Source organism: Archocentrus centrarchus, chromosome 18 (genome assembly GCF_007364275.1).
Source record: "Archocentrus centrarchus isolate MPI-CPG fArcCen1 chromosome 18, fArcCen1, whole genome shotgun sequence".
NCBI classification, from domain to species: domain Eukaryota; kingdom Metazoa; phylum Chordata; class Actinopteri; order Cichliformes; family Cichlidae; genus Archocentrus; species Archocentrus centrarchus.
In genome coordinates this window covers 7986686-8012435 of record NC_044363.1, presented here as the reverse complement: position 1 = coordinate 8012435, position 25750 = coordinate 7986686, and the positions used below count along the sequence as shown (strand labels likewise).

At 38.1% G+C, this 25750-nt stretch overlaps 1 protein-coding gene across 1 annotated transcript; it reads right to left on the bottom strand.

Annotated features, from left to right (window-relative positions):
* Positions 1 to 16522: 16522 nt before the first annotated feature.
* LOC115796662 (low affinity immunoglobulin gamma Fc region receptor III-like) lies at positions 16523 to 24468 on the bottom strand. Its single transcript, XM_030753024.1, has 9 exons — positions 24323 to 24468; positions 20261 to 20265; positions 19816 to 19869; positions 19222 to 19488; positions 18196 to 18453; positions 17966 to 18100; positions 17253 to 17327; positions 17062 to 17130; positions 16523 to 16605 (listed from the first exon to the last, which is right to left on the bottom strand). Exons 1-9 carry the CDS (start codon positions 24466 to 24468, stop codon positions 16523 to 16525), a joined length of 1092 nt encoding a protein of 363 aa, XP_030608884.1.
* Positions 24469 to 25750: the final 1282 nt, after the last annotated feature.

Here is a 25750-nt window from a genome sequence, read left to right as displayed (position 1 = left end):
GCCCTTTGAGACCTGTAATAGAAAAAGTCCACCAGACCATATTGTTACAGTTATACATTGCTGTAGTACCATTTGTCTGGAATATTTCAACTCAGTATACATCAATAGAACCTGCAGAACCCTAATTATAAAAATATGTCGGAAGGAAAATCATAGTAACTACATAAGTTAGCTAAAGAGTGCACTAACCCACTAATCCTCTTCCTGCTCTTGTCGGAGACGGTCGCACTATCTCTCTCTCCCTGCCCTCCCCATCTCTCCGCTTGCTGCTTGCTGTGAGAGCATCTCTCACACACTGTCCGAATAAAATAAGATTGAGAGCAACATGGATCTGGCAAAACTGGGGCCTTCACCATCATTGATCGAATTTTTTCCACTATGAGATCGGGAAAGGTGAGCCTGCGTGTCCGAGTGGAGCAGACTCCGGTTGGATACGTCATCGATTCTTGGAGCTCGTGGAGACCTGTGTGCTTCTCGGCCCTTGAGGTCGAAGACGTGGAAGACGCCTATATATTCGGCCTTTTGGTAGCGGTATCTTTTCTGTTTGGGCTCGGATGATACCTGATTTACCGGGAAATCAAGAAATATCTGGGCGGCAGTTCGACATCTGCAGAGGCTGCCGACCCAGGTGGACGGCCTTTCCAGAGCCGTACAGACTCAGACTCAAAGCCTGGTGGACCTGAGCCGTAAATTTAACGTGCTCGCAGGCGAGAAGGGTTAGATCTGGAGATAAGGTTCGGTTCTGCACAGTGAGGACGGTAACTAATGAATTTGGAATATTGGATTACTGAATGGTTCCCAGTGAGACTGAAGGCTGTTGGAAAAAAAAACAAGCAGCCTGTTCCAAACAACTTCTGCATTATCAGGAATTCGGCTTCCCCTGCCGGCCTTGGCTGGCAACCATATCTCTCCAGGACTATGTGTGACAGTTGCTCTTCCCCCCCACTCCGCTTTGTGATTTGTGAAGCTGGATCTGGTGTACCACGGCCGCTGATGAAATTCCATCACTATCAGCAAACCTGTTTTTGGCTAGGAGCTGGCATCTGGCTCCACAATGCCCCCACCTTCTCGTCTCCGTCTGCATCCCCTCCTGACCTGACCTCACCTACCGCTGCTATTCTGGCTTTAAATGTGCAAATATGCTTTGCTAAGGTGGTTTTTTTGGACCCTGGTATGGTGCTCTTTTCGAGCACTGTACCAGATGACTTTTTTTTTTAACCTTACTACCCCATGATGTGTGTTGTTTTCTTTTTCGGGGAACTGTAAAGGTAGCGCTGCAAGTCGGCTGCATAACCTCAGGACACCTGTCCCCCCGTGTTGTGTTTGTGTTTGTTGTATTCTTGGATGGGTGCTTTGTTAATTGCAGTTTCCAATGTTTGAACCTGTTCACCCACATGGCAATAAAACCTTCATTCATTCATTCCTTCATTCATTCATTCAGAAATTGAAAACCATTTTCTGTATCTACATGTTATGCTAGATACAGAAATGGCATAGCTGTACATGCTAATGCACACGAGGAAGTGCATGGAGTTGTTTTGTTGTTAGAGCTTTCTATGCGATTTTTGCAAACCCATTAGAGGAAGGATACGGCGCTCTGGGACACGTTGAATGCATGATATGTAACTGTAAATCCTCTGGTTTTATATGCAAAAAGACTTATTGCTCTATGTGGTTGCAGTTTTACTGGCATTGAAAAGCAGTTGGCAGTCAGGAGCGCCAGCGCTCCGGCATGTTGGAAGACATCCTGTGTTTGTGGAAAAGATGTTACTCTGTTTCAGCATGGTCAAGTTACAGACCTTCAACCAATTTTTTTTTTTGAATTTTTTGGAATTTTGCATTTTCAGAAATTCAGTTTTTCTGGGCAACGTTGTGCAGTAAGGGGTACTTCTAGAGGGAGACTTATAAGCTTGGGCTTAGGGCACCTTAGGTAAGGTAAGGTAACCCAAACACTCAAAAAAGTGGTACCACTGCCTTTACTTTGATATACATGGCAGTGGTGACATGCTGGCTTAGACAGTTCATCACAATGGCCAACAATATGTGAGAACAAATAATAATAAATTAGACTTATATAGCACTTTTCAGGATATTAAAGATGCTTTACATTTTCATGCACTATTCATTTACACCTCAATCATACGTGCGTCCAATTTGCCATAGGTGCAAATTGGAAGCACGACTGCCAGTTTTGCTGCCAAATTGCACCTACGGCCTCTCCAACCACACCACACAGCCACATTGACACTTGTGGCAATGTGGGTTAAGTGTCTTCACAGCATGCGCTCAGATGGGAACTTGAACCAGCAACCCTCCGGTTGCTAGGTGAGCACCTACCCACTTCACCACTACCACTCTCAGTGCACAAAGAAGATGGAGAGTTCCTGGGTGCACAGGAACACCAAAGCAGTAAATACAGTACATAAAATGTAATGTGCACCTGTGTTTTACAGCATACAACACTGTTTTGTGAAGTTTCACACACAGAATGACAGCAATGTCTCACAACATGAGTATCAACATGGCATGACAATGGGTCATACAAACCTGAGCCTATATGTTTCAAGTGTTTTTCAATTCTTTGTTTCATCATTTGTTGACATTTTTGGAAACACTTCTGGTGTTTTATTGCTCTGTAACACTTTCCTTATGATCTATGAGTTAATAATTTTCTCTGCAGTTTTATACCAATGTTGCACAACGTTGCCCCTAGGCAACAAAAAAATATCTCGGGGGGGGGGTCTGAATATAAAAAAAAATAGTTTGGGCATTAAATGGCCCAAAGTGAATCAGTAAATGATGTCAAATAATTTTCAGCATGTACCTTCACAATGTGTGCAGTAGAATTTCAACAGTGCCAAATCAGAACAAACAGTCAAGGGGCTTTATATTGTGAGATAAAGACCATATAATAAATACAGAGAAAACCCAAGGATCAAAATGACCCTCTATGACCAAACACTTGGCAACAGGTAACCATGTTGTTTTTGTTTTGCTTGACTTAACTGCTGCCTTTGACACAGTAGGCCACAATTTTTAATATCTTGATTACATCACTTAGTGGGCACTGTATTTAGATGGTTTAGGTCTTATCTGGCAGATGGACCTTTTTCTGTGAACATTCTGGTTCTGAATCATGTGGTGTCCCACAGGGTTCAATTTTAGGGCCACTGTTTTTCTCAATGTATTTAAAGACTCTGGGTTCTATTCTATTCAATTCAATTTTATTTATATAGCATTAAATCACAAAAAAACAGTCACCTCAAGACACATTATATTGTACGGTAAAGACTCTCCAATAAATACAGAGAAAGACCAAAAGTCAATACAACCCCTTATGAGCAAGCACTTGAAGAAGCTAACTTTATGTATAGCAGACGTGGATAGGGCAGGGGTAGAGAGTCTGGAGGAGCACTGGAAGCATGAATGTTCGCACATATGCAAGAGAGAATGCATTCATGAGGAGGGCCAATGGGGAGCTTAATTATTATTATTAAAAAAAAATACATGTCAAAAATTTGGACATTCACGACTTTTATATGAATGTACAGGATAATATTCAATACCAGTTAAAAGTACAATTCATGTGAATATATGCTGTACCATTCATATGAATGGTGTGCATGTCAAAACTTTTTACAGGTACTAGATTTACTGTCATGTCCTGGGCCGGTGGCCCAGTGTTTTATGTTTTCTTGGTATGGTTCCGTTTCTCAGGTTGTTTTGTTATCTGTTAGAGTTGCCCTCAGTTATTTCTAGTCCCTCGTGTCTCTCTGTATTCTGTGTCAGGTTTGCCTCTCTGTTCCCTTGTCATACTCCTGTTTTATTTTGATATTCGTCCAGCCCCTGTCTGTTGTATTCAGTTTTGCTTCCCTCTGGTCTCGTCTTAGTTATCTGTGTCACCTGTGTTCCCACCTGTTTCCTCTTCCCTCATCAGCCCTTCTGTGTATTTAAGTCCTGCGTTTTCTATGCCTGTTGTCCCGTCGTTGATGTTTTGTGCCCGCATGTTCCAGTGTTCCTTGTGTTTTCCCTTCGTCACCCCTCCGTAGGATTTTGGTGTTCATTTCTCCTCCGAGCCTCAATAAACCTCCTTTTAAGTTATGTTTACCCTCTGGAGTCCTTCGTTTTTGCCCTTCCTCACCCGTTTCCTCTCCGGCCATGACATTTACAAATTGTCAGCTTGTATTTGCTTCTAGAACACTGAAGGATTGTGTTTTAGGGTTAAAAATAAGTAATTATTAATGCTGCTGAATATGTATTAGTGTTTAATATATTTATTGAAAAGTTTGCATTACAAAAATACAAACGTACCAAAATTATCCATGGAAAAGGGGGAAAAGTGCTAATAATAATTATTGTGATAATAATAGAAAAGAAAAAAACCCACCCCATAATAATAAACAAACCCAGTACTCACTGTCATTTAAGTGTTGTGCAAAAAACCCAGAACAATATATGCTGCTGTATAATACCTGATCGACCAGTGTGTCTAAAAACCATCTATTCCTGAACCTGCGTCGAGGGCTGATTAAAGAAAAGAAGGAAATATTTCCAAGTCTAGTAAAATTTCTTTTCCGAGCCTCCCATTACACATCTAATTTTCTCCAGGTTTGAATTGGATAATATATCCCTAATCTAGTGTGTTACTGTGGGTGGGGCAGCGTCCCTCCACCTCAGAGGGATCAGGCGGTGCATCAGCAAAGTTGAGAAAGCAATCACTTTGTGTCCCCTAACAGGTAATCCCGACCCCTCAGGGACAACCTGAAAAAGGAACATAGTTGGATCTAGGTCGTTTTAACTGTTGGCCTTCACAAACACCACCACCCAAAAGTCTTGTATTTTAGGACAAAGCCAGAACATGTGAATTAGAGTGGCTTCCTCAGATTTACATTTATCACAGTTTGGATCTACTTCTGGATACATCTTAGCCAATTTGGACTTGTGAAGGTGCACCCGGTGAAACTCTAAATTAAATAAGGGAGTGTGCTGAATATGTATTAGATGACAAAGACCTTCACTGATGTAATTGCAATTGTTACCCACAAGTGGGAAGCATCATCACACAAAACATCTGTGCCTATAACATGTTTCTGATCAAAGCTTTGGGAAGCAAATATTTAACAAGTGTATAGTTGTGGATGTGAAATGTGTTCAGTTAGCCTAATTTAAATGACATCTAACCTGCAACTTGCAAAGAGATTTTAAACACGTGTCTGATATTGCGACCTCTGGTGGAATTAACCCAATTAATGAGGCAGCCCACTTGAGACAGCTGAGATCAGAGGACTATGAAGTAGCCCAGCCAGGTCCTTTCACGTCCCACTTCCCCTTACTGAATGTTATATTTTTTATATGGATATGCTCACTCAACTGTGTCACACACTTCTGAGCCAGGTTGTGAAACAGAGTAAGACTTGAGTGTAACTTACAATCATCAGGGTTAAAACAGAATGCGATAACCATTGACAGAAAGACAAATATCACCACAGCAGGTGATACTAAAAAGGCATCTTTAGTGCAGTTTTGGTGGAGTTCACAAAAGGTTGACCACTCCAAGACTCCAGGCTGTCACTCTTTTCTCACCTTGTGCTTATTTTGGGTGCCTATGAACTTTGTTTGTTCTGAATTCTCCTTTACTGAGAAACTATAACATCAATTTATAAAATGGTTTTGGGTGCAGGTGGTGCTTTTGTTCACTTTTGCTGCATATTGCTGCAAGTCTGTTTAAAGGCTGCAGCAGTTCTAGTCTTGTAAAGGACTTTTTAGGACTTGTGGTTGAGGTAGTTTCACTGTCACACAGCCAGCTAAAAAAAACAAAATGAAAAAAGTAACCATTCATTCTTAAACATAGATACTGACACTGTGAGTCCAATAAGACTGTTTTGTTTTTTAATGTGGTTCAACTGTTACATGTTCTTCAAAGTGTAACAAAGAGACCGTTCACATTGTTGTCTTGCATTTCAGCTGTAGTAATTACTGGTGTAACAATTATTTTTACATAGAAAAGCAGCTCATCAAATGTGATCATGTGCTGACAGAAGTCACAAAGCACAAATAAACATTTTAAAACCACTCTCTACATAGTTTACTGTTAGCATGGATTGGCAATACTGATGAGACATTTTTTTATTTAATGTAGTATAAATCTGTTAAAATCCACAAAGGATATCGTCAGTATGTCTCTTTAATGTGTCTTTAAGATAAAACCAGTAGCTAGGACCAGGCCCACTGCCCTTAGCCACTGCCCCACACATTGCACACAACCCTACAACCCCCTGCAGCCTACAGGAGGTGAACCATGTCTGCTTTTGAGCTGCGCCCGGCCGGGCACCATGGGCTACGCTAGGTAGGGTGAGGAGTGCAGCCATTAGAGAGGGGCTCCGGGGCAGACCCAGGATATGCTGGAGACATTATATCTCTTGGCCTGGGAACGCCTTGGGGTCCTTCTGCATGAGCTGGAGGAGGTGGCTGGGCAGAGGGAGGCCTGGGCTTCTCTGCTTAGGCTGCTGCCCTCATAATCTGGCCCTGGATAAGCAGAAGAAAATGGGTTGGATGGATAGCTGTGAAGGAATGAAGAAATCCTAAGGTCTGTAGCTGTACTCTTACCTAATGGGCCAAAGGTGAGACTGCCTTTGATTTGACTTGTTCTTATCTGAAAAGTAAATCAGAAATTTACACAAAATATGAAGACATAATGTTTTCAATATAGACATGCTCAAAGGCTTTCTGTTAAGTCCTACCAATGCTCGTGGTTGAGTAAACAACTTCTGTACTAAGGTCATCCTCAGCTGTTGGGGGGAATAAAGAAAAAAAAGATGTTATTATTTCTCACTGCCTGACAGATATCTGACAGGAATGTTGTCTAAATTTACAGCCCACTGCTAATCAACAACACAATTCTGCACCAATGCTGCTTTTTCCATGGATTACCCAGAGCTCCCTTGCCTCTACTAACTATTTCCAGTAGGAAGAATCAACATGCGACAGTCTCCTAAATGGACTAGTTCTTATAAAGAGCTTTTCTACTCTGTCTGAGTACTCAAAGTGCTTATATAAACACAATTACATTTATCCATTCACACCCATTCATACATGCACTTCCTAAGCTAAGTGATCACTGTCTAACATTCACACACAGCCAGGAATCGAACCACCAATCTTCCGAGCAGTAGGTGACCGGCTCTACCTCCTGAGCTACAGCCACCCCCTATTGTGTTCTAGTGGTTAAAGTGTGTGTACATACACATCTATGTTGATTTGCCCTGGAAATCATCGTCGAATATGGTCAGCTTCTTTCACAAAAAGTGTATCAACAGCTGCATCACAGATTCTTACTGGTGTGCTTACAGTTACTTTCCAACAGGAATAATATTCTATAAAGAAGCATCTCATAACGCTCTCCTTTGCATTTGTATGCATTTTACCTTTATCCTTTGAACAGTGACGTAGCCCCATTATCAGTGGCAGCAGAGCAAACAGGAAAACGGAGATAATCCATAATCGGGACAGATGAGAGGAATGACTCTGGGTTGGTTGATTTTCTTCTTTTTTAGGACACAGAAAAAATAAATTATATATATATATATATATATATATATATATATATATATATATAGATATATATATATATATATATATATATATATATATATATATATATATATATTTATATACATATAAAATTATTATTTTTCCAGTGTGTTGTGATCATAACATTGTCAGTACTTTTTTCCCCTTATTATGTTAAGATATTGATGCAGAGCTAAACCTTGTATGCGTATGCTTCACAAATAATTTCTGACAAACAAGCAGTGATTAATATCACGGAATGAGAAAGTGTTACTTATTCTGAATGGGATCCGGACTTTGCAGTGTAAGCAAGAGCAACACAAAGAAAATCACTGCCTTCTGAGCAGTACTTAAAAAATGTATTAATGTACGTTTATACCTTCAAACACATTTTTTGAACAGCCAGGAAGCTCTGCGGTGATTCTCCAATTCCAGAAAGAATACAGCTGTAAAGCCCTTCGTCTGATTTTGAAACTTTGTGGATTGTCATGGATCCTTTATACCCAGTTCTGATGAAAAGACCAGACTTGTAAAATTCAGCTATGCATTCAGATGAGCTTTTCTTCTTTGTACAGTGCAGAGTCACATTGTCTCCCTCCATCACAGGCAGAGCAGGACTCTCTAAAATACAGAACCAGCTGAAGAAAGTAGTTGAAATGTTAGAATTCAAAAAGGTTGATTTAAAAAACAAAAACAAACAAACAGCCATGATGAGTCATGGGGACAGAACTGGTCAGACAGTCTCTGCATAGACCTGGTAAATTTGGAATGTATAATGGGAATACACATGGAAATATTTTCTTTCCATACCAGTCACACTGATGTTGACAGCATTGCTTCTTAGTCCTTCCTCGTTTTCACACCAGTATGTCCCAGTATCTGATGAAAATGCAGGTTTAATGATCGCTGACCCTCCTGATTTTGCCCAGTTGGAAATGTTGGCTGGAACTGCTTCTTGAACATTTCTCATCACTTTCCATACAGATGAGCCATCATGCTCACAATTTAAAGAGATGGATTCATATTCGAAAAACTGCAGTCTCTTTGGAAGAACATGAGGAAAAGCTGCTCCTGTGGAGGAGGAAACTCATTATATTTTCTTTTTATAATGATTTTAAAATAGTCCTTAATTGTATCTTACCATACTCTTGAGCAAAGGAACTCTGCTGAGTGTGTGCAACCAGCAGAATCAACACATGTATCATTGCTGGTGAGATAACACAAAGTAAAGGACAACTAATTTAGACTTATTTTATACAGCACATAATCCACTTATTAATACTTGGCCATGTTAACATAATTTTTGCACGTGAGGTTATTACACTGGTTAGATAGCAGACCGTTTGCACAGGCGTTTGCATTTCTTTTGTAAACACAGTTATGGAAAGTGTGAAGTACTCACGCAGTCTAATGCAGATGGCTGTAAGGTCCGCGCTGTCTGGCTGCCGACTTTGAAGCCCCAATGAAACATGATGTTATTTGTGAGAACCTTCTCTTGCTGTGGCTCTCGTTTCTGTGTGTGACACATTAGCAGGCACGAAGCAGTTCTAGAAATATCTCCCCAAAGTTGACCTGCGCGGAAACTAGAAATAAACCGATGATGAAGAACCGCAGTTTCAAAATAAAAAAAAAAAAAACAGTGAGTACGGCTGAGCAGAGAGGCAACTATGGAAATTATTTTATAACAATATTTTACCTGCTGCTAAGAACTTAAAGTTGTTTTGGTTATTGAGTGATTTGGTGAATTCATGTGGATATTTTTATTTTATTTTTCAAATTGTCCTCTGTGCTGCCTTTGCTGTACTATGTGGCCTGTACCTTTAATAGCTCCCTGTTTCTGTGTTACAGCTGTGATCTGCCTTCACAGTATTGGACAGTTGGTTAAGAAACTTAATGGAAATTGATGCTTTATTCAGTTAAAAGTTAGTAAAGTTACCAAAGCAGTGTTTTCTTAGCCCTGATCTATTCACATACACATGCTAAAGTGCCGTTTGCTTTTGTTTTTTATCATCTTCAGTAGCTAAAGCATTGCAGGTCAATGATCTTTGGAGGCAGAGATAAGTAAACACCTTATCTCATTGTAAGAAGCCAAGATCAAGGTACATTCTTCTAGTACTTTGACTTCCTCAGCTCCACTGAAGTAAATGTTGAGAAGAACAACAGGTATGAAATTTTGCTTTGACTTGAAATTCAAGTTTTGTGACTGAGTTACTGAAGCTAACATTTTTTAAAAATTTGAATAATATTTAATAATTGCCTGTAAGATAACGCAGGCTTTCGTCATCTGCAGTTTACATTTGTATTTAATCAGTGGGTATTGTAAACGACTCCAAAGAAACCTCCAGGCTCTTAATGTTTACCAGCTTCATGCTGCACATACTGAGTGGTTGTCTGTCTGTCGTTGGTTTTAATAAGTTTGAGATGTGGCTGCTTCGTGTTTCTGAATCTTTTTAACAAAAGCTCAAATCTTGTATCATATTCACTCACTGAAGAGTCTAAACATGTAATTAAATAAAACTATGAATGATTTATAGATGAAACCTGTTCTGATTTTCATTGTTGCTTGAAAACTGGAGCACATATGAACACATATTTTGGTTATGTGAATAATTATGTTGCACCATTAAGAATAATGGCTGTGGGTAGCCTTCTTATTTTTAAGTGAACATTTGTTAAAGAAAAAATATTTTGTAGCAGATTATTAGGCTATTAATTCAAATTGTGTTATTTTGTGAGCATGTGTTATTTTTTTAATTACAGAACATCATGGTGCTGTCCACAACTGGGCTTCAGTTTTTGCATCACATTTTTCTGCTGCTTTTCCTAATAGACCCCTGTGGAGGTAAAAAACAAACCAAAAAATAACCATTGTATTTTAAAGGAAGTCATAATATTAAAAATCTTCACAACAGTGCCACAAAATTATTGCTGTGTGTGTGTCTGTGTGTGTGTGTGTGTGTGGGAGGGGGGGGGGGGGGGGGGGGGGGGGCATTTGATGGAAGTACATTTATATTTACAGGAATTAAAGATGCTTTTTATTCTGGTTGCCAAGTTTTGTATGTTCTTATGTTTACCAGCAAGTGAATGTAGATGTACAGTGGACATAAATAATAAACTTGCTGTTTGTGGTGCTGCATATATTAAACAATAAATACATTAGATTTGACTGCACTGAGTCTGAGAATGTTTCTCTCTAGGTCAGATTCAGGTCATTGGCCCGTCTCATCCAATAACTGTAGCAGTCGGTGATGATGTCATTTTGCCCTGCCATCTGAAACCGGCTTCAGATGCTTCTGCTATGACCTTTGAGTGGGCTCGAACTGACCTGAGCCCAGATTTGTCCACGTGTGGCATGAAGGTCAAGACCTTCATGTTAATCAGCATTCAGCTTTCAAAGGCCGAACATCAGTGGATATCAGGAAATTGAAGAATGGGGATATTTCACTGATGCTCTCCAGAGTGAAACTCTCTGATAGAGGAACATACAGATGTTACTTTCCTGATTTAGATAAAGCCTCTGCTGTCCAGCTTGTTGTTGGTAAGTAAACAAGTTTTGAGATGGGTTTTAATAGTCATACCTGTATGCGTGTATACTTTATGTCAATAAAATTAAACTGCTGTTCTCCACTGCTGCATATTTCTCTCGTCAGGGAGTGCTTCCCTCCCAGGTGTCAGTTTAGCTGGGATTGACCGATCCATCAGTGGAGTGGTGTTACAGTGTGAGTCTGCAGGCTGGTATCCAGAGCCTGAGCTGCTGTGGTTGGACGCTGAGGGAAACCTCATCTCTGCTGGACCTACAGAGACCTTCAGAGGTCCTGATGACCTCTATACTGTCAGCAGCAGAGTGACTGTGGAGAAGAGACACAGCAACAACATCACCTGCAGAGTCCAACAGAAGAACATCAACCAGAGCAGAGAGACACACATACATGTTCCAGGTGTGAAATCATTTTTTTTTAACCTTTTTCTCTTTAAGCTTCATTTGGCTGAAGTGTCCTTTTTAATTGCAGATGATCTGTTTGTGGAGCCGTGTGGTTCTGCTGCTTGCATTGCTGTCAGTTTAACTGCGTGCTTTGTGAGTGTTCTTGCACTCATCTTTGCTCTGTGGAAAGAGAGAAGAAACAAACTCAGTAAGTCACAAATTTTATTAGTTTGAGTCTTTCTGGATTATTTAAAATTCACGATATCTCTTTATATATTTGTTATGGGTTTGTTAAGAATCAATAAACTGAAAGCTTATGTTTCTACTGGTTTTCATTACAATTAATTTTAAATTGCAATATATTAGAAAAATACACTCACTAACACACACACGCACACACACACACACACACACACACACACACATCACATGTGACACTTAAAAAATTAAGTTCTCTGTTTGTCTTTGATTCCAGAAACCTCAACGATCAAACAACAAGAGAACTTGGAGCTCATGGCACAGAATGAAAAAATAAAGGATTCTGAAAACAACATGATCAAACTTAATGAAGAATTACAGAGAAAAGAGGAAGAACATAAAGCATTGATGGAGATACTGAAGGTACAGAAGAGAGAACTGCAGCAACAGAAAGATCAATTAAAACTGGAACATAAGAACATGGAGGAACTGATGGAGGCCAGAGAAAAGGAGCTGCACTCAGTGGAGGAAGACACGAAAGAGAAAGAAGTCAACAGTGCATCATCTTTAAATCTTAAAAAGATAATCACCCAATACAAATGGGGCCTGAATGAGACAGTGAAAGCATTTGATGGACTGATACTAAACACAGAGAAACTGTTAAATAATATAGAAACTGTGAGCAACACTGATTTACACTGAGCTCAGAAGTTTAAAGCATAGTGTAGACACAACATATGTTTTTTACAAAACCAAGAAACTGATGATAGAAACATGAAACTCAAAGAAATGTTAAAAAAGCCCTAAGGACAGCAAAAAAAAAAAAGAAAAAAAATGCAGCCTACACCTACTTGAAAATATACTGAAAAAGAAGGATTCTGTAATTCTGAAATTAATATTATTTCAATAAAAGTTTAAAAAAAAATCCAAGAAAGGTTGAGTAAAAACATTGACATATAAAATGCAAGTTCATTTTAAAACCTAATGTTTTCTTTTTGTTATTACAATGGCATCAGCCCAGAGTTCATTTTTATATCAAGTAAGAAAAATATTTGTAATTACAAGTCAAACATTTTAAAATAAAAAAGTTCTATGTTCCCCAAGATCACTTATAATATGTAAAACTAGAAACTAGATCATTAGGACATATAATGGCATTCTGCTATGAATTTATGTTACTTGAAGAGAATGGTGCTCTGTGAGGGTTTAAAAAGGTTCAGTTGTGTGAACAGTCACAGCATCAGATCTGTACATGATGCTAAGATGATTAATGTGAATAGAACTGTGTCACATTTGAAGCGTGTCTGTTAGTCACTGTGGTTACATTAGGTTAAACCTGAACTCTGTAGATGACCTCAGTGAAAGTATTTTAAGCCAGCTGTGGTGTATTGAGACATGAACAGAAAAAAGGAACTGAGCAAAGTGGTTTAGCACTAAGCTCCTCACACTTAAAATATACATTGTTCAGTCAGCCACATGCATTCTGTCACACCCACCACCCCATTTTATAATAACAAAGGTGTATTTTTTGATTCTGCTTTCTTGCTTAAACTGCTGGTCATAACTCCCTTAACCTCCCTTAATCTTGTCAGTATTTGGGTTAATGATAACAAACATTAACTCTGACAAATTATTAAGATTAATGCAAGTCCGCTGAAAAAAGTTACGTTTCCATTTTAGCATTTTCTCTACCCGTTGTCACCAAATACTGCTGGATTTCCCCACAGGGGATAGTCCTGTCTCCATTCCCATTTCCTCTGGGATTTCCAGCACCAAACCTCTGCCATCTGCAGAGGTTCTCTGATGTTAATGCAGTGTTTGGGTGTATTAGCAATGGGTAGGAGTTCAAGTACAAGGAGCTGGTGAAGAGCATTGTGGAGCAGTCTTTAGGAAATCACATCTTCCTGGATTTAAACAAGACAAAAGAGATGGTGGTTAACTTTTGGAGGGAAAAAAAAAAGTATTATTTAGTTTGTTTTTGTCTGCTTTTTTTTCTTTTTCTTTTTTCTGTATTATGAGCCTGACTCTTCTGCTTATCCAACTTTTTTCAAGAAAATGTCTCTCCTACTCAGAAATTCAAGTGTCAGTGTGATAAAAGAAATGTTTAAGAAAGAAAGCATAACCCTGGGAGGTTCAGGGTCCTGTGCAGTATCTTACCTGTTCTTTGGACTGCACACTTCTGGACAGAGATCTTAGATATCATTTCTGGAATCTGCTGGAGCCACCCTACAGTCTGGGGGTCACTGCCCGGAGTGTTCCTTCACTTCACTTTTTTCCTCTTTAGCTCATCTCGTAGCCCTCAGTATTTATCAAGATTCTCGTGGTCTTTCTTCCTCAATACAAGCAATATCACTACGGCTTTTTTCCTCTGCTTGTCCATGACTACTATGGCCGGTTAGTTAGGCATCACTAGTTTGCCCATCTGTATCTGGAAATCCCACCAGATCTTAGCTCGGTCATTCTCAACTACCTTTGGGGGCTCATCCCATTTTGACCTTGAGACTTCTAGATCATAGATATTGAGATGTCAAAGAATCCATCTTTGACACCCCGACATCCTCTTCATGTGACCCATTTCACTTGGGTTACATGTGTAGTAACTTTCCTACAGTTTGTTAGTCTTAATGTTATTATTATTCCAGTAGCCAGTAGCCCACTAATGCAGCTGAATGTTGCAGAGCTGACACTACTGACAATAGGTCGCTGTTTGGAATCCTGAGCAGGGCATGCATCCAGTAAGGGTTCTCTGGCTAGACCCACCCCACCCATGCTACCCAAGCCTACCTCAGAATATGAGTAAAATGGACATAATTGAAACCATATCAGCTTGGATGTCACCCAGATTAACAAGGTCCCATGTCAGGTGTTGAGGAACGAAGGCATACGCAACAAGGATATGGCATAATGCACATGATATAAGAATCAAGAACTGTTGGGATCCTACTACACATGTAATCCCAGTAAAAGGGGTTACATGACGAGGATTTGGGGCCTATGGACTCTTTGAGACACAACATCAAGACTGAAATTTAAACAACTACCAGCTCAGTGTTCGACCATCTACAAGAAGAAATGGCCAGGACCTCAGGTCAAGGACACCAGTTCTATCCAACTAACAGCCTATAAACTGCCACAGAATAACACAGAAGCTATTTTCAAGTACTATAGCAATTTGTGCACTGCCTGAACTGACTACAGAAAAGCCTCTGACTCAATGCCTCACACATAGATCCTTGGACTGCAATGAAATAAACAAGATCAACAGGACTCTAAGTGCCTTCATCAGGAGCTGAATGGGGATGCGAAGAATAACACTAGAGGCCAAGTTCAAGCCAGTTGCACACCAGCAGCTGGCTTGAGCCACACCAGGCAAGAGCACAGGTGCAGGCTGTAAGATGCTAGCAGGCAGGGTATACATGGAATGCCATAACCAAGTGGCTGGCATAGTATACAAGAGCATCTGTGCCAATAATGGCCTGGAAGTCTTGAGCTCAAAATGGGATATAATGGTTCAGGACCAAGCTAAGATCCTGTAGTACTACCAACACAGTAGTGGTGGACAAGCAGATAGAGAAGGCTGCACTGACAGAGATAAGAGAAGAGCTTGAGAAGATATGGAACATAGATAGATAGACAGATAGATAGATAGATAGATAGATAGATAGATAGATAGATAGATAGATAGATAGATAGATAGATAGATAGATAGATAGATAGATAGATAGATAGATAGATAGATAGATAGATAGATAGATGATTGGTATATATACTAGTATGTTCATCCCTAACACACAATGCCACATTAGCAAGTCAGTGATGTCACTGGTTCAGTATGTTAATGGGAATACAGCTGGGTTCATATGAACAGAAGACTAAACACGTAACACAAAGTGGTTTAACTGACACTAACTGGTGGTTAAGACAGAGACCAAAATAGAGACTTGTGTGTGTGTGTGTGTGTGTGTGTGTGTGTGTGTGTGTGTGTGTGTGTGTGTGTGTGTGTGTGTGTGTGTGTGTGTGTGTGTGTGTGTGTGTGTGCATGCTCATATGTGTGTATGTGTATGTGTGAGCGCACACATGTGTGTGTATGTGTCTGTTGGGGGATTGCTACTTTAACCTGATTTTGACTCAGTTTGAATCGACAGATAAACATCTAAAAATTTAATAAAAAACTATTGAAGGTAGTGAATGTCTAACAATAGGCTGACTTTAGTCTTTACCGCATGCCTTGATTTGCTTTAGAAAGACGATGTAATTGTTTGAACCTAAGGAACTGATACTAAAATGTTGTTTTAGAACTGAAATATGTTTGGCTCCCCATTCGGTTTCTGTATCTTCTATACTTCCTGAAATCATGGTCTTCGAGAGTTTTATAGGTGTGACTCTTGAGTAAAGTTCACTTCAGTCCTCTCCAAGCCCCTTCCTGTGGCTTCAATGTTCAACAAAACCTAGCAGTAAAATAACTGCTAAAAACACGTTATTTCTATTCCTTTTTCCTTTTTATTGTGGCTTTTTAAATTACAATGACTGGAGAAAGACATACTTACAGAAAAGCTGACATTTTAAGAAGTACATAGGCAGGTGATACCAATTTTAAAAATGTATACAAAGGAAGCTTAATGTAACATTCATGTGGGGCGGCAGCAGGTGGTGGGGTAACAACTGTAATGCTTGTTAGTGTTAAGTTTTCATTTTTTTCTTTAAACCTCACAATAACACTAGCAATGATCATTTTATCTTTATCTGTTTTTTTGGTTTCTCATTTGTGGCAGCTACATGTTAGACTAACTCCGTACCATGGTTTTAATCCAGCAAATAAAGTGTACATGAGCCTCAGTTTTTTCTCACTGAAGAATAGATGACAGTCTCTTCTTGAAAACATGGATGTCTGATGTCTGCTCTGGACATTTTTGGTTCTGTGTTGGAAACAAACATATTTAATAAATGATTAAGAAATTCAAACATTTACTGGATGCATGCTCGATCATCCAGGTAAAGAAATCCCATGAAGCTGATTCTGTTCATTATGGTTGTAACTTTTTCAGTGGGAGAAATGTTTTGTCACGGATCAGAGATGAAAATGCTACGTCCAGAACAAACATGCAGAATCAACTTCCTGGGAAAGTTTTTTTTTTTCTTTTTGCCCCTTCTGTGAAACATAGTTAAATTATATTATTAGTCTATACAAACAAAATGTGTGTGAGGAGAAATGGTGCAGGTTTAGACACACTTGTGTCCATATTTTTGCACTGGATACATTGTAGTAATCTTGTGCACTATACAGTTGAATAGAGTACCACGAGGTATTTTGTTTAAGTGTGTGGTGTGTGCATATAAACAATTATATATGAAACTAAAATGAAAAATCAAACCTTTCTTCTTCCAGTCCGTTTTAACAGTGGCATACAGGACATCATCTGGATCCTTTGAATTGTCTCCATCTAGCAACACATGTGAGACAAAACCTGAAAACTGAAATGCTCTTTCCCTCCTGCTGTATTTATGTACTCATTTAAGTCTTGAAAGTCCTTATAAAATATAAATTATTAAATAAAATGTTTACCTTTCTGTTTCCTCTTCTTTCTGACCACAGCATATGTCACATGGTGTGGGTCTGAGGTGTTCTCCTCTTGCAAGACTGAAATGTGGAGAGTCCAAAGTTATATTCATCACAAAACAATGCTTGTCATAAACCTAATGTAAGCTTTTTTAACATGCATGTGATGTATGCAATATGTATCATGGTTACAAATGATGGTTGTATTAGACATATTTAGTATGCTCTTGTTATATATCAGAAGTCTGGCTTATAGTGTCACATACTAACACTGCGAAGTTATAACAAAATTATTATCATTGATAATAAAGTTACAGACTCAAATTCAGTGATATGTGAATCTAAATTTGTCACATGGGGGTGGGAATTAAAACAAAAAGGGCAAAGTGGCTTGGGAATTTCTAAGACTCAAGTTGTAGGTTTTTGACATGGAAATCTATTAGACACGTTCCACTGAACAAGGATGCAGATTCACACCTATGTTGTTTTCATGTGAGTGTGAAGCTCGTGTTGATGTAAAACATATGGATACTGAAGGACACAAGAGAAAAAGGCCATCAGTAGGAAAGAGAGCAAATAATTTGTTGTAGCAAAGTAGATAAGTGAATGTTATTTTTCTAGTACAATGAGATAAAAATTAAATTATCTGGTAAATGACATATTCCAGATATTAAATGACCTGAAAATCCATTTCTGTCTGGGAAACAAGGTTTCTGTACCTTTGTATTTCTTATGAAGAAGCAGGCAGATAACCACCACCAACAGAGCCACCAATAAAGCACTCGCAACAGTCCACAGCAGAATGGGTGTTTTAGGGACGAGACTGTGTGAAAGATCAATCTCTTTGTAAGGTGCTGAAAGAAGATATTAAATATGAATATATTGAAGCATATAAAAAAATAAGGGGAAAAAAGAAACAGAACAAAAATATATTCAAAACCAAAATCACCTTCACTTTGTTTTAAAACAGCTAGCCAGCGCTCTGGTGATTCTCCAGCTCCAGATATGCTGCACTTGTAAAATCCTTCATGAGACTTGGAGACATTTTGGATCGTCATGCTGCTGTTATACCAGGTACCGAGAGGAACGCCGTCTTTGTAGAAGTCAGTTATGTGTCCTGACTGAGTTTTCTTGTTTGTACAATTGAAGGTCACCTCATTTCCCTCTATCACGGGGTGTGTCGGACTTTCCAAGATGACAAAACCAGCTGAGAAATGTGATAAAAACACATAAACGTTTATAATGACCTTTTTGTGAAAGTGCTAAAAAAAAAAGAAAAAGGTCCAACACTGTACTCTACTTATTTTACTTTGTACACTTTACCAAATTTTTTAGTATTTCTTATTAACAGATCATATTGGTGGATTCTTGAGCATAAATATTGTTAATATTCATCTTGATTACCTTCTGATGGGATATTTTGAAGTAAGATTGCCACATATTGTCAGCGAACATTAGTATGACTGTGTATGTACAGTTATGTGACTTGACATATTTGTAAGACAATGTTTCCTTTCTGTTAGAAATTAGGTGTGCATCCATATAGCAGAAAGGGTTTAAAGGGGAAGTTCTGTCCAGCCTGATAATAAATTCTGCCAGAAAACAATTTTAATAATGAGCATTATTCTATTTCATGTGATGTATTATAAAATCAATTTGCTCATTGGCAAAAAATGCGCCCTACTTACTGCGCCTCGAGGTGACTGTTTGTTGTGATTTGGTGCTATAGAATAAAATGTAATTGAAATTGAACTGAATTTGTTACTTCAAAAGATATGTCAAATTAACTGTAGCCCTAGATCCACTTTGGGACAGCTATTTTTTAAGCATCATATGCACACGTGTAAATTTTAAGAATTTAGGAGTCCAGTCATCCAGCAGTGAAACTTCTTTAAGTAGCTTATAAGCTACATAAGGAAGTCAGTTAGAAAAGCATTCCTAGGATTCAATAAGATCTAATATTCACTCAACATACCGGTCACAGTGATGTTAACAGCCTCACTTCGTTCTCCATCTTCATTTTCACACCAGTATTCTCCACTGTGTTTTTCAAAGGTGAGATTAATGCTGTAGGGTGATGCCGATGTGTTTGATGTGTGGGTAGAGTTGGTTATTTTATGGGGCTTCCACTTCACGCTCCATTCAGAGATGCTGTTATCGGCCTCACAGCGTACAGAGACCGACTCGTATTCAAAGAACTGAACTTTGTTTGGAACAATGTGAAGGGAAACTGCACCTGAGACTGAGACGTGAAGAAGAAAACCAATCAAATTAATTATTTGCTCTTAAAACAAGAAAAAAAAATCCTTCAGAAGGTGTGGCTACTACAAAAAATTAAAAGTGCTTATTTTTTGGGAGGCAGCAGAGTTACAGTATATGTTGTTAAATGCAATACTTCAATGACAGGTTCAGAGCTTCAAACACTTTTGAATGTAGTTCATTTAACTAATTCTTCTTGTTGTAATGCAAATAAAATCAACATATCCTCATTTGAAATCATTCTCTTTATCACAGGAGTGTCAGTAATCTAAACAACATTCATATTTGGAATGAACGGCTTCTAACTCACCAGCAAAGTTACTGTCGTCAGCTTGAACGGCCATCAGGACTAAAACATCAGCCACTGAAGAGACAAATGAAAATGCTGTAAATCAGACGTATGTGATAGCTAAAGGTTTTAATGAATGATTGTTGGTTAAATCATTACTTACAAAGTTGAATGCTGAGAGCTGTAACCTCCATAATGCCTTCTGCTGACTGTCAGAGTGTCAGACTGAAATACAACAAAGACAAAATGCAGGCAGGGACTTCCTCTTCCTGTTTCATTTATTTCTGATGTTGATGCAGCAGGAGGTGCAAACTGTACCAAGATATATCTGCAGGACACATAACTGCTATGATGATGATAATGTCACAATGATCCTTTCTATGACTATTTGCAGCAGTGACTGTTTTGGGGGAAGGAAAAAAAGGAAGCATATTTTTCAAATTCTAGTATTTCAAAACAAAGATACCTGGACTGAGGGGGGAGAACATGACATAGAGGATTAAACCTGATATAAACTCTGTCCAGAATCTTCAGTCATCCACAGAATAGCATTCAATAATAATTGTTTTCCTCTCCCTTCTGACTTTATTTGAACACATTAAAGTTGTTCCACTCTGCCCTCTGCTGTCAGTCAGCTGCTTTACTCTCCTCTGTAAAATTATTATTGCTCATTTTTACTAACCAAATGAACTCTGAACCTAATAAAGTACAAGTGGAGTAGTGATGGTCTAATAAAGCTGAAATTTTATTATCTGCTGAGATGCCACAGAGTTTGTGATAACTGCACTCAGGTCAGCAGAGCGCAATCTGAGACTACACGTCACAAAAGTGGGAGTAAAAAGGATTTTACTGGAGGACTTTGGCCTTAAATTGAACTGAGTCTGAAGTAAGCAGAGGTCGGCTGAGTTGTAACCTTATACAGGTAAGTTATTAGAAAATATAGATTTCATTTAATCATAGTTTAAGTTAAAAAAGACTCATGTTGCCAGTTTGAGAAATAAAATGAATTTGGAGGTAAATATATTCAGGTAAAAATAATAGTTTGACAAAGTGCTTTTCTCCATGTTGTCCAAACAATTTGCTTCATGTTTTTACTTTCATCATTTTCAGGATGTCTTCAGTTGGAAATAACAGTGAGTATATTCTTCCATTTTTTTAATGTGTGGACTAAGACGCATTAGTAAAACTTTTGTTTGATCTGAAAATTCAGCAGTTTTACATTTACAAAACTGTGATTACGCTCGAACAACTTTCCAAAATAATTTTTACATATTTATAAATACATTGTCTTTGTCAAGTTTGTATTAAGTTTTTGGCTTTTCCTCAAATTATTGCTATTGTGTTTTTACTTTGGTGTTTATTTTATTTTATTACACTTCTTATATCTTTAATTTGAATAAGTCCTCACTGGGTATTTTATTAGGTGCACCTGTTCAACTGCTTGTTAAAATTTGATGTAAATATTAAAGCGCAGAGCCATGCTGCCTTGCATCAGTTTTTCAGGGTCAGAGTGTTTGTGGAATCATGTGGAGGATAGTTTTTAAACACACTTTTGGCCCTCTAGTACCACTTGAGCACAATTTAAATGTCCCTTATTGCTGTTTGAACTTCCTTTTATGACCACAGTGTACCCATTACATGATGGCTGGATAGCGTGCCATGTCCCACAGCTCAAATCATCTCAAACTGTTAAGATGAACATTACAATCAGTTCACTGCGGTTAAATGTCACATAAACAGTCACCAGATCTTAGTACAATAGAGCATCGCTGAGATCTTGTGGAACATGAGATCCACATCATGGATATCTAATTGTATTTTTAGTGTTCCTTAAGTACTTTAATTGTGGAAAAATGCTCAAACCATTTAACACATAGCTTGTATTATAGGGATAGGAAGAAACATGTTTTCATTATGAAACAACACATTTCTACTTTTAGATATCTATGCAATGTTTTTTATTATACTTAATTGTGGTAGATGTTTATATATTAGACTAGACCTCATTGTTGGAAAAACTCACAAAGCAAAGTCATATTTTGGCTGCTCAGGCTGACATAATTATTGTTAGTCTTCTTCTTCTTCTTCTTATTATTATTAGTAGTAGTAGTAATGGCAGTTGAAGCAGTGTCAGTCATCAAATAATAATCTTTCTGTCCTCTATACACAATCTATTTAATGACAGTTGACCCTGCTAGATGATGTTATTTCTCTTCATATTAAAAATTGTGTTTTTGCTTTGTGTTAGACCTTTCCTCAGTATACCAGCCTCTCGCCTCATCAGCAATGAGTGAATGCAGTTATACGTCAAAGCCCTGCATTATCGTGGCTGTGGTTTCTTGCACTCTTGGGCTGATTTTAGGTGGTTTGGTGACCTTTACTGCTTTAAAATGGAAACAAAGACGTAAGTCTCAACTCACATATTCACATTTCAGGTCACATATCTGCTCACATTACTGCATATTTCACATCCAAATACCAATGTGTTGATGATATTGTAACTGAATAGGTTTAAATATATATAGTGGACATATTAAATCCTACAATGCTGCAATATTTTTTGCTACTAAACATTGAAATTTTGTGCATTTTTTCTATTCACTGACATGTCTTCAAAGGTAATTCAAGAGAAACTGGACTGCTTCAAAGTGCGGCGAAGGAAGAGCACAAGTCAGTGGATCATATTGTTGGTGGGGTGAAGGAACTTAAGAATGAGTTGGAGAACCAGAAAAAACAATTGAAGGGGCAACTTGAAGAGGTGAAGACAAAACAGCAGGAGAACAAGGAGCAGCTTCAGTCAGTGCAGATGGAAGAAGCACAAATAGACACATTTAGAAAACCAGAGGAATTATTGAAGAAAAAAGAAAATCTTTTGCAAACTCAGTGGCAATTGGATGAGAAAAAGAAGAATTGCGAGAGACAAATACTGAACAAAGAGAAGCTGCTTGAGAAGATAGAGGCGATTGGAGACTTGAAAAGTACTGTTTAATGACTGTGTAAATCAATAATATATAAATGATTGGTACAGTATCTATCTATCTATCTATCTATCTATCTATCTATCTATCTATCTATCTATCTATCTATCTATCTATCTATCTATCTATCTATCTATCTATCTATCTATCTATCTATCTATCTATCTATCTAATTTAAATTAGAGCTATATATTTTCAAGCAAACAATTGGTACATCAGGGAAATGGCTTAACTATAAATATACAGATAGAATAAAGAATGACAAATTAATCAGTTACAGTAATGTTTTAGTTTAGTTTAATCAAATGCCACTTAAATTTATGTGAAATGAGCAGTACCAAAACATAACCAGCAGCTTAAGGAAAAGGGGAAAAAAAAATGCAGTGTGATAAACCTCATATTAGCTTGAGTTCTGAATCACATGAATATAAATTCCAGTTGTATTTTTAGAACAAGCAATTTGGAGAAAAAGTAAGAGCAGCAAGGTTGCGATAGTTTGGATGTATGCAGAGGATGGATAGTGGATGTACTGGACAAAGGATGCTAAAGATGGAGCTGTCAATCAGGGGGGAAGAGGAAGACCACAGAGAAGGTTCATGTATGTAGTGAAGGTAGGCGAAGAGGAAGGCAAGAGATAGGTTGAGATGGAGGCAGATGATTTGATGTGGTGATATATATATATATGTATATATATATATATATATATATATATATATATATATATATATATATATATATATTCAAGATTGCATACATTTTGTCTATGTTTTGAAAATTGAAGTAAAATCAAATAAAAATATTTCAGGTGGAGGTTTTATTTTTGTTCCTGAAGTATATATATTTCATTTTTTTTCTTTGATATTTTTATTTTCAGCATGATTAAGTATAGCAAGAAGTATGGTATGCAGATTTAAAAATGTTAGAGGTATACAATCATGTAAAACCTGTTTTTATATCCTAAAAATTCATATTATGTATAAGTTCTTACTAACTACATAAATTGCTCAAAAGTGCAATAAAAAACAGAGAAATTTTTACACTTTTTTTTTTTTTAGATACAGATGTTACTGCTGCATCCCTAAAATTTGTAAATAATAAAAAGTTGCATGAAAGCCTTTCAAACCACAGAAAATGTATTTTGAGTGTGTAAATTAATTTTTATAAGCAGGGTACAGCCTTGTATGCATCCCTCACGTTGCTGTACATGTAATCCAGAATGTTGCTATTCCTTTTGGGAAAGCTCATGTGTTGATGGAACTTAGGGAGACCTGCAGCGGCAGTTGTTAAAATCCCCAGCAACAACAAACACAGCCTCTGCAGTCTCATGTTTGCTGATGATGTTGTGCAGTAGTCCTAGTGCTGCGGTCCAATCAGCCTGCAGTGGGATGTAAACAGCCAGCATGAACACAGCACTGACCTCCGTCGGAAAATTAAAGGGTCTGCACTTCACCATCAGCACTTCGATGTCAGCACAGTGTGTCTCCACCACCTGAACATCCACACACCATTTCTTGTTACATAAACACATACACCGTCATCGTTGTACTTACCCGAGGCAGATCTTCAGTCTCCACAGTGCACAGAGCGGATCTGTAGCTGAATGACTGAGTCCGCCATACTTGCAGTGATCCTGGTTTCCATGAAGATCAAAGCGCAGCACTCCCTGATCTCCCTTCTTGACTGTCAGCTCATCCATCTTGTTGTCGAAAGAGCAGACATTAGCTAGCAAAAGGCTAGGCAGCGGTGGCCTTTAGTTTGGCATGTAGCCCACTCTCTTGACATGCTTCCATCTTGGATGTGCTTGTCACTGACCGCTCTCCCTGCTCATCCTTGGTGGTTACAGCCTTCTAGCTGGAGATGGTATGATCCAAACACAGAAGAACAAAGGTACGGTCCAAAAGGTCTGCGCTAAGCCCACGGGAAACTTGTCCAGTGTCTAATAGTGTTTCTGTACGTGATCCTTGAGTACACAAAATAACAGTAGAATAAACAATAAATACATAGGTGTGGGCACACTCTGCCATAGAGGGCATCATGTTGATATAATGCACCATTCAGCATTATTTATTTGTAAACATTTATAAATACCTACTCACTGTTCAAACTGCAATAAAAAGAGGAAAAGGAGGCAATGTGTATTTATTATAAAACAATACTAACACATTTCTATTTTTAGATATCTGTGTAATGTTTTTTATTGTTTTACCTAATTATGACCGATGTTTATGTACTGCACCAGACTACGATTCTATAAAGCTCAAAAAGCAGACCTATGTTTGCTTTTGTCCAGTGGTTAAGAGTGTACAGTGAGAACAGTACCAGTAAAAGTTTGGACATGTGAGTGTGTCAGAATTTTTAACTAGTACTGTAAATTGCAGATTTCAGTAGCATGTTTTAGTACAGATGTGAAAATTAAATGTAATGTAAACTGAGTGAAATTAAGGTAGCGACAGAGACCAAGAGAGATGCTAAAACTTCACATTGGATGTGTTTTTGTTGAATTCTGAGAGAGAGGTTTTAAGATGCCAAACATGTACAATTATGAAAAAGCTCCGGCAGCATGGACGGAAAATTACAGTGAACACACTGAACCTGACACACCTTTATGATAAGAGATCACCAGGAGCAAAGTACAAGGGTTTTCTTTTCTTCTTTTTCCCTCCCTCTTCTGAGGAGTTTGACAGTGCAAATCATGTTGCTTGTTTTAACAAAACAGGTATGTACACTGTACTTATTAAAATTTAATTCCAGTTTTTTATTCTGTTGGATAGAAGTACATGTTGTAACAAAACAAAATATTTGTCATGTATCCTGTTCTTCTCTCTTATTCTTTGCTTTTGTAAAAAGGGAAGAAATTAATCAACAAAGTTTTGCAACCAAAACACTAAAGAGTAAGATTCTTTTCATACTGTTGATCTATCTGGGATATGCCTGAATTTTTGGCATGAGCGATTTGTATACATTTATGCCTTGTGTTT

Excerpts from the sequence above, each read along its gene's own strand:
- LOC115796662 (XM_030753024.1), bottom strand. The coding sequence starts at position 24,468 with ATGGATGAGCTGACAGTCAAGAAGGGAGATCAGGGAGTGCTGCGCTTT. Across the intron at positions 19,489-19,815 it reads TGACGACAGTAACTTTGCTG|TCTCAGGTGCAGTTTCCCTT; the intron begins GTGAGTTAGAAG and ends TTCACGTCTCAG. Across the intron at positions 17,131-17,252 it reads AAAGAAGAGGAAACAGAAAG|ATGGAGACAATTCAAAGGAT; the intron begins GTAAACATTTTA and ends ATGTGTTGCTAG.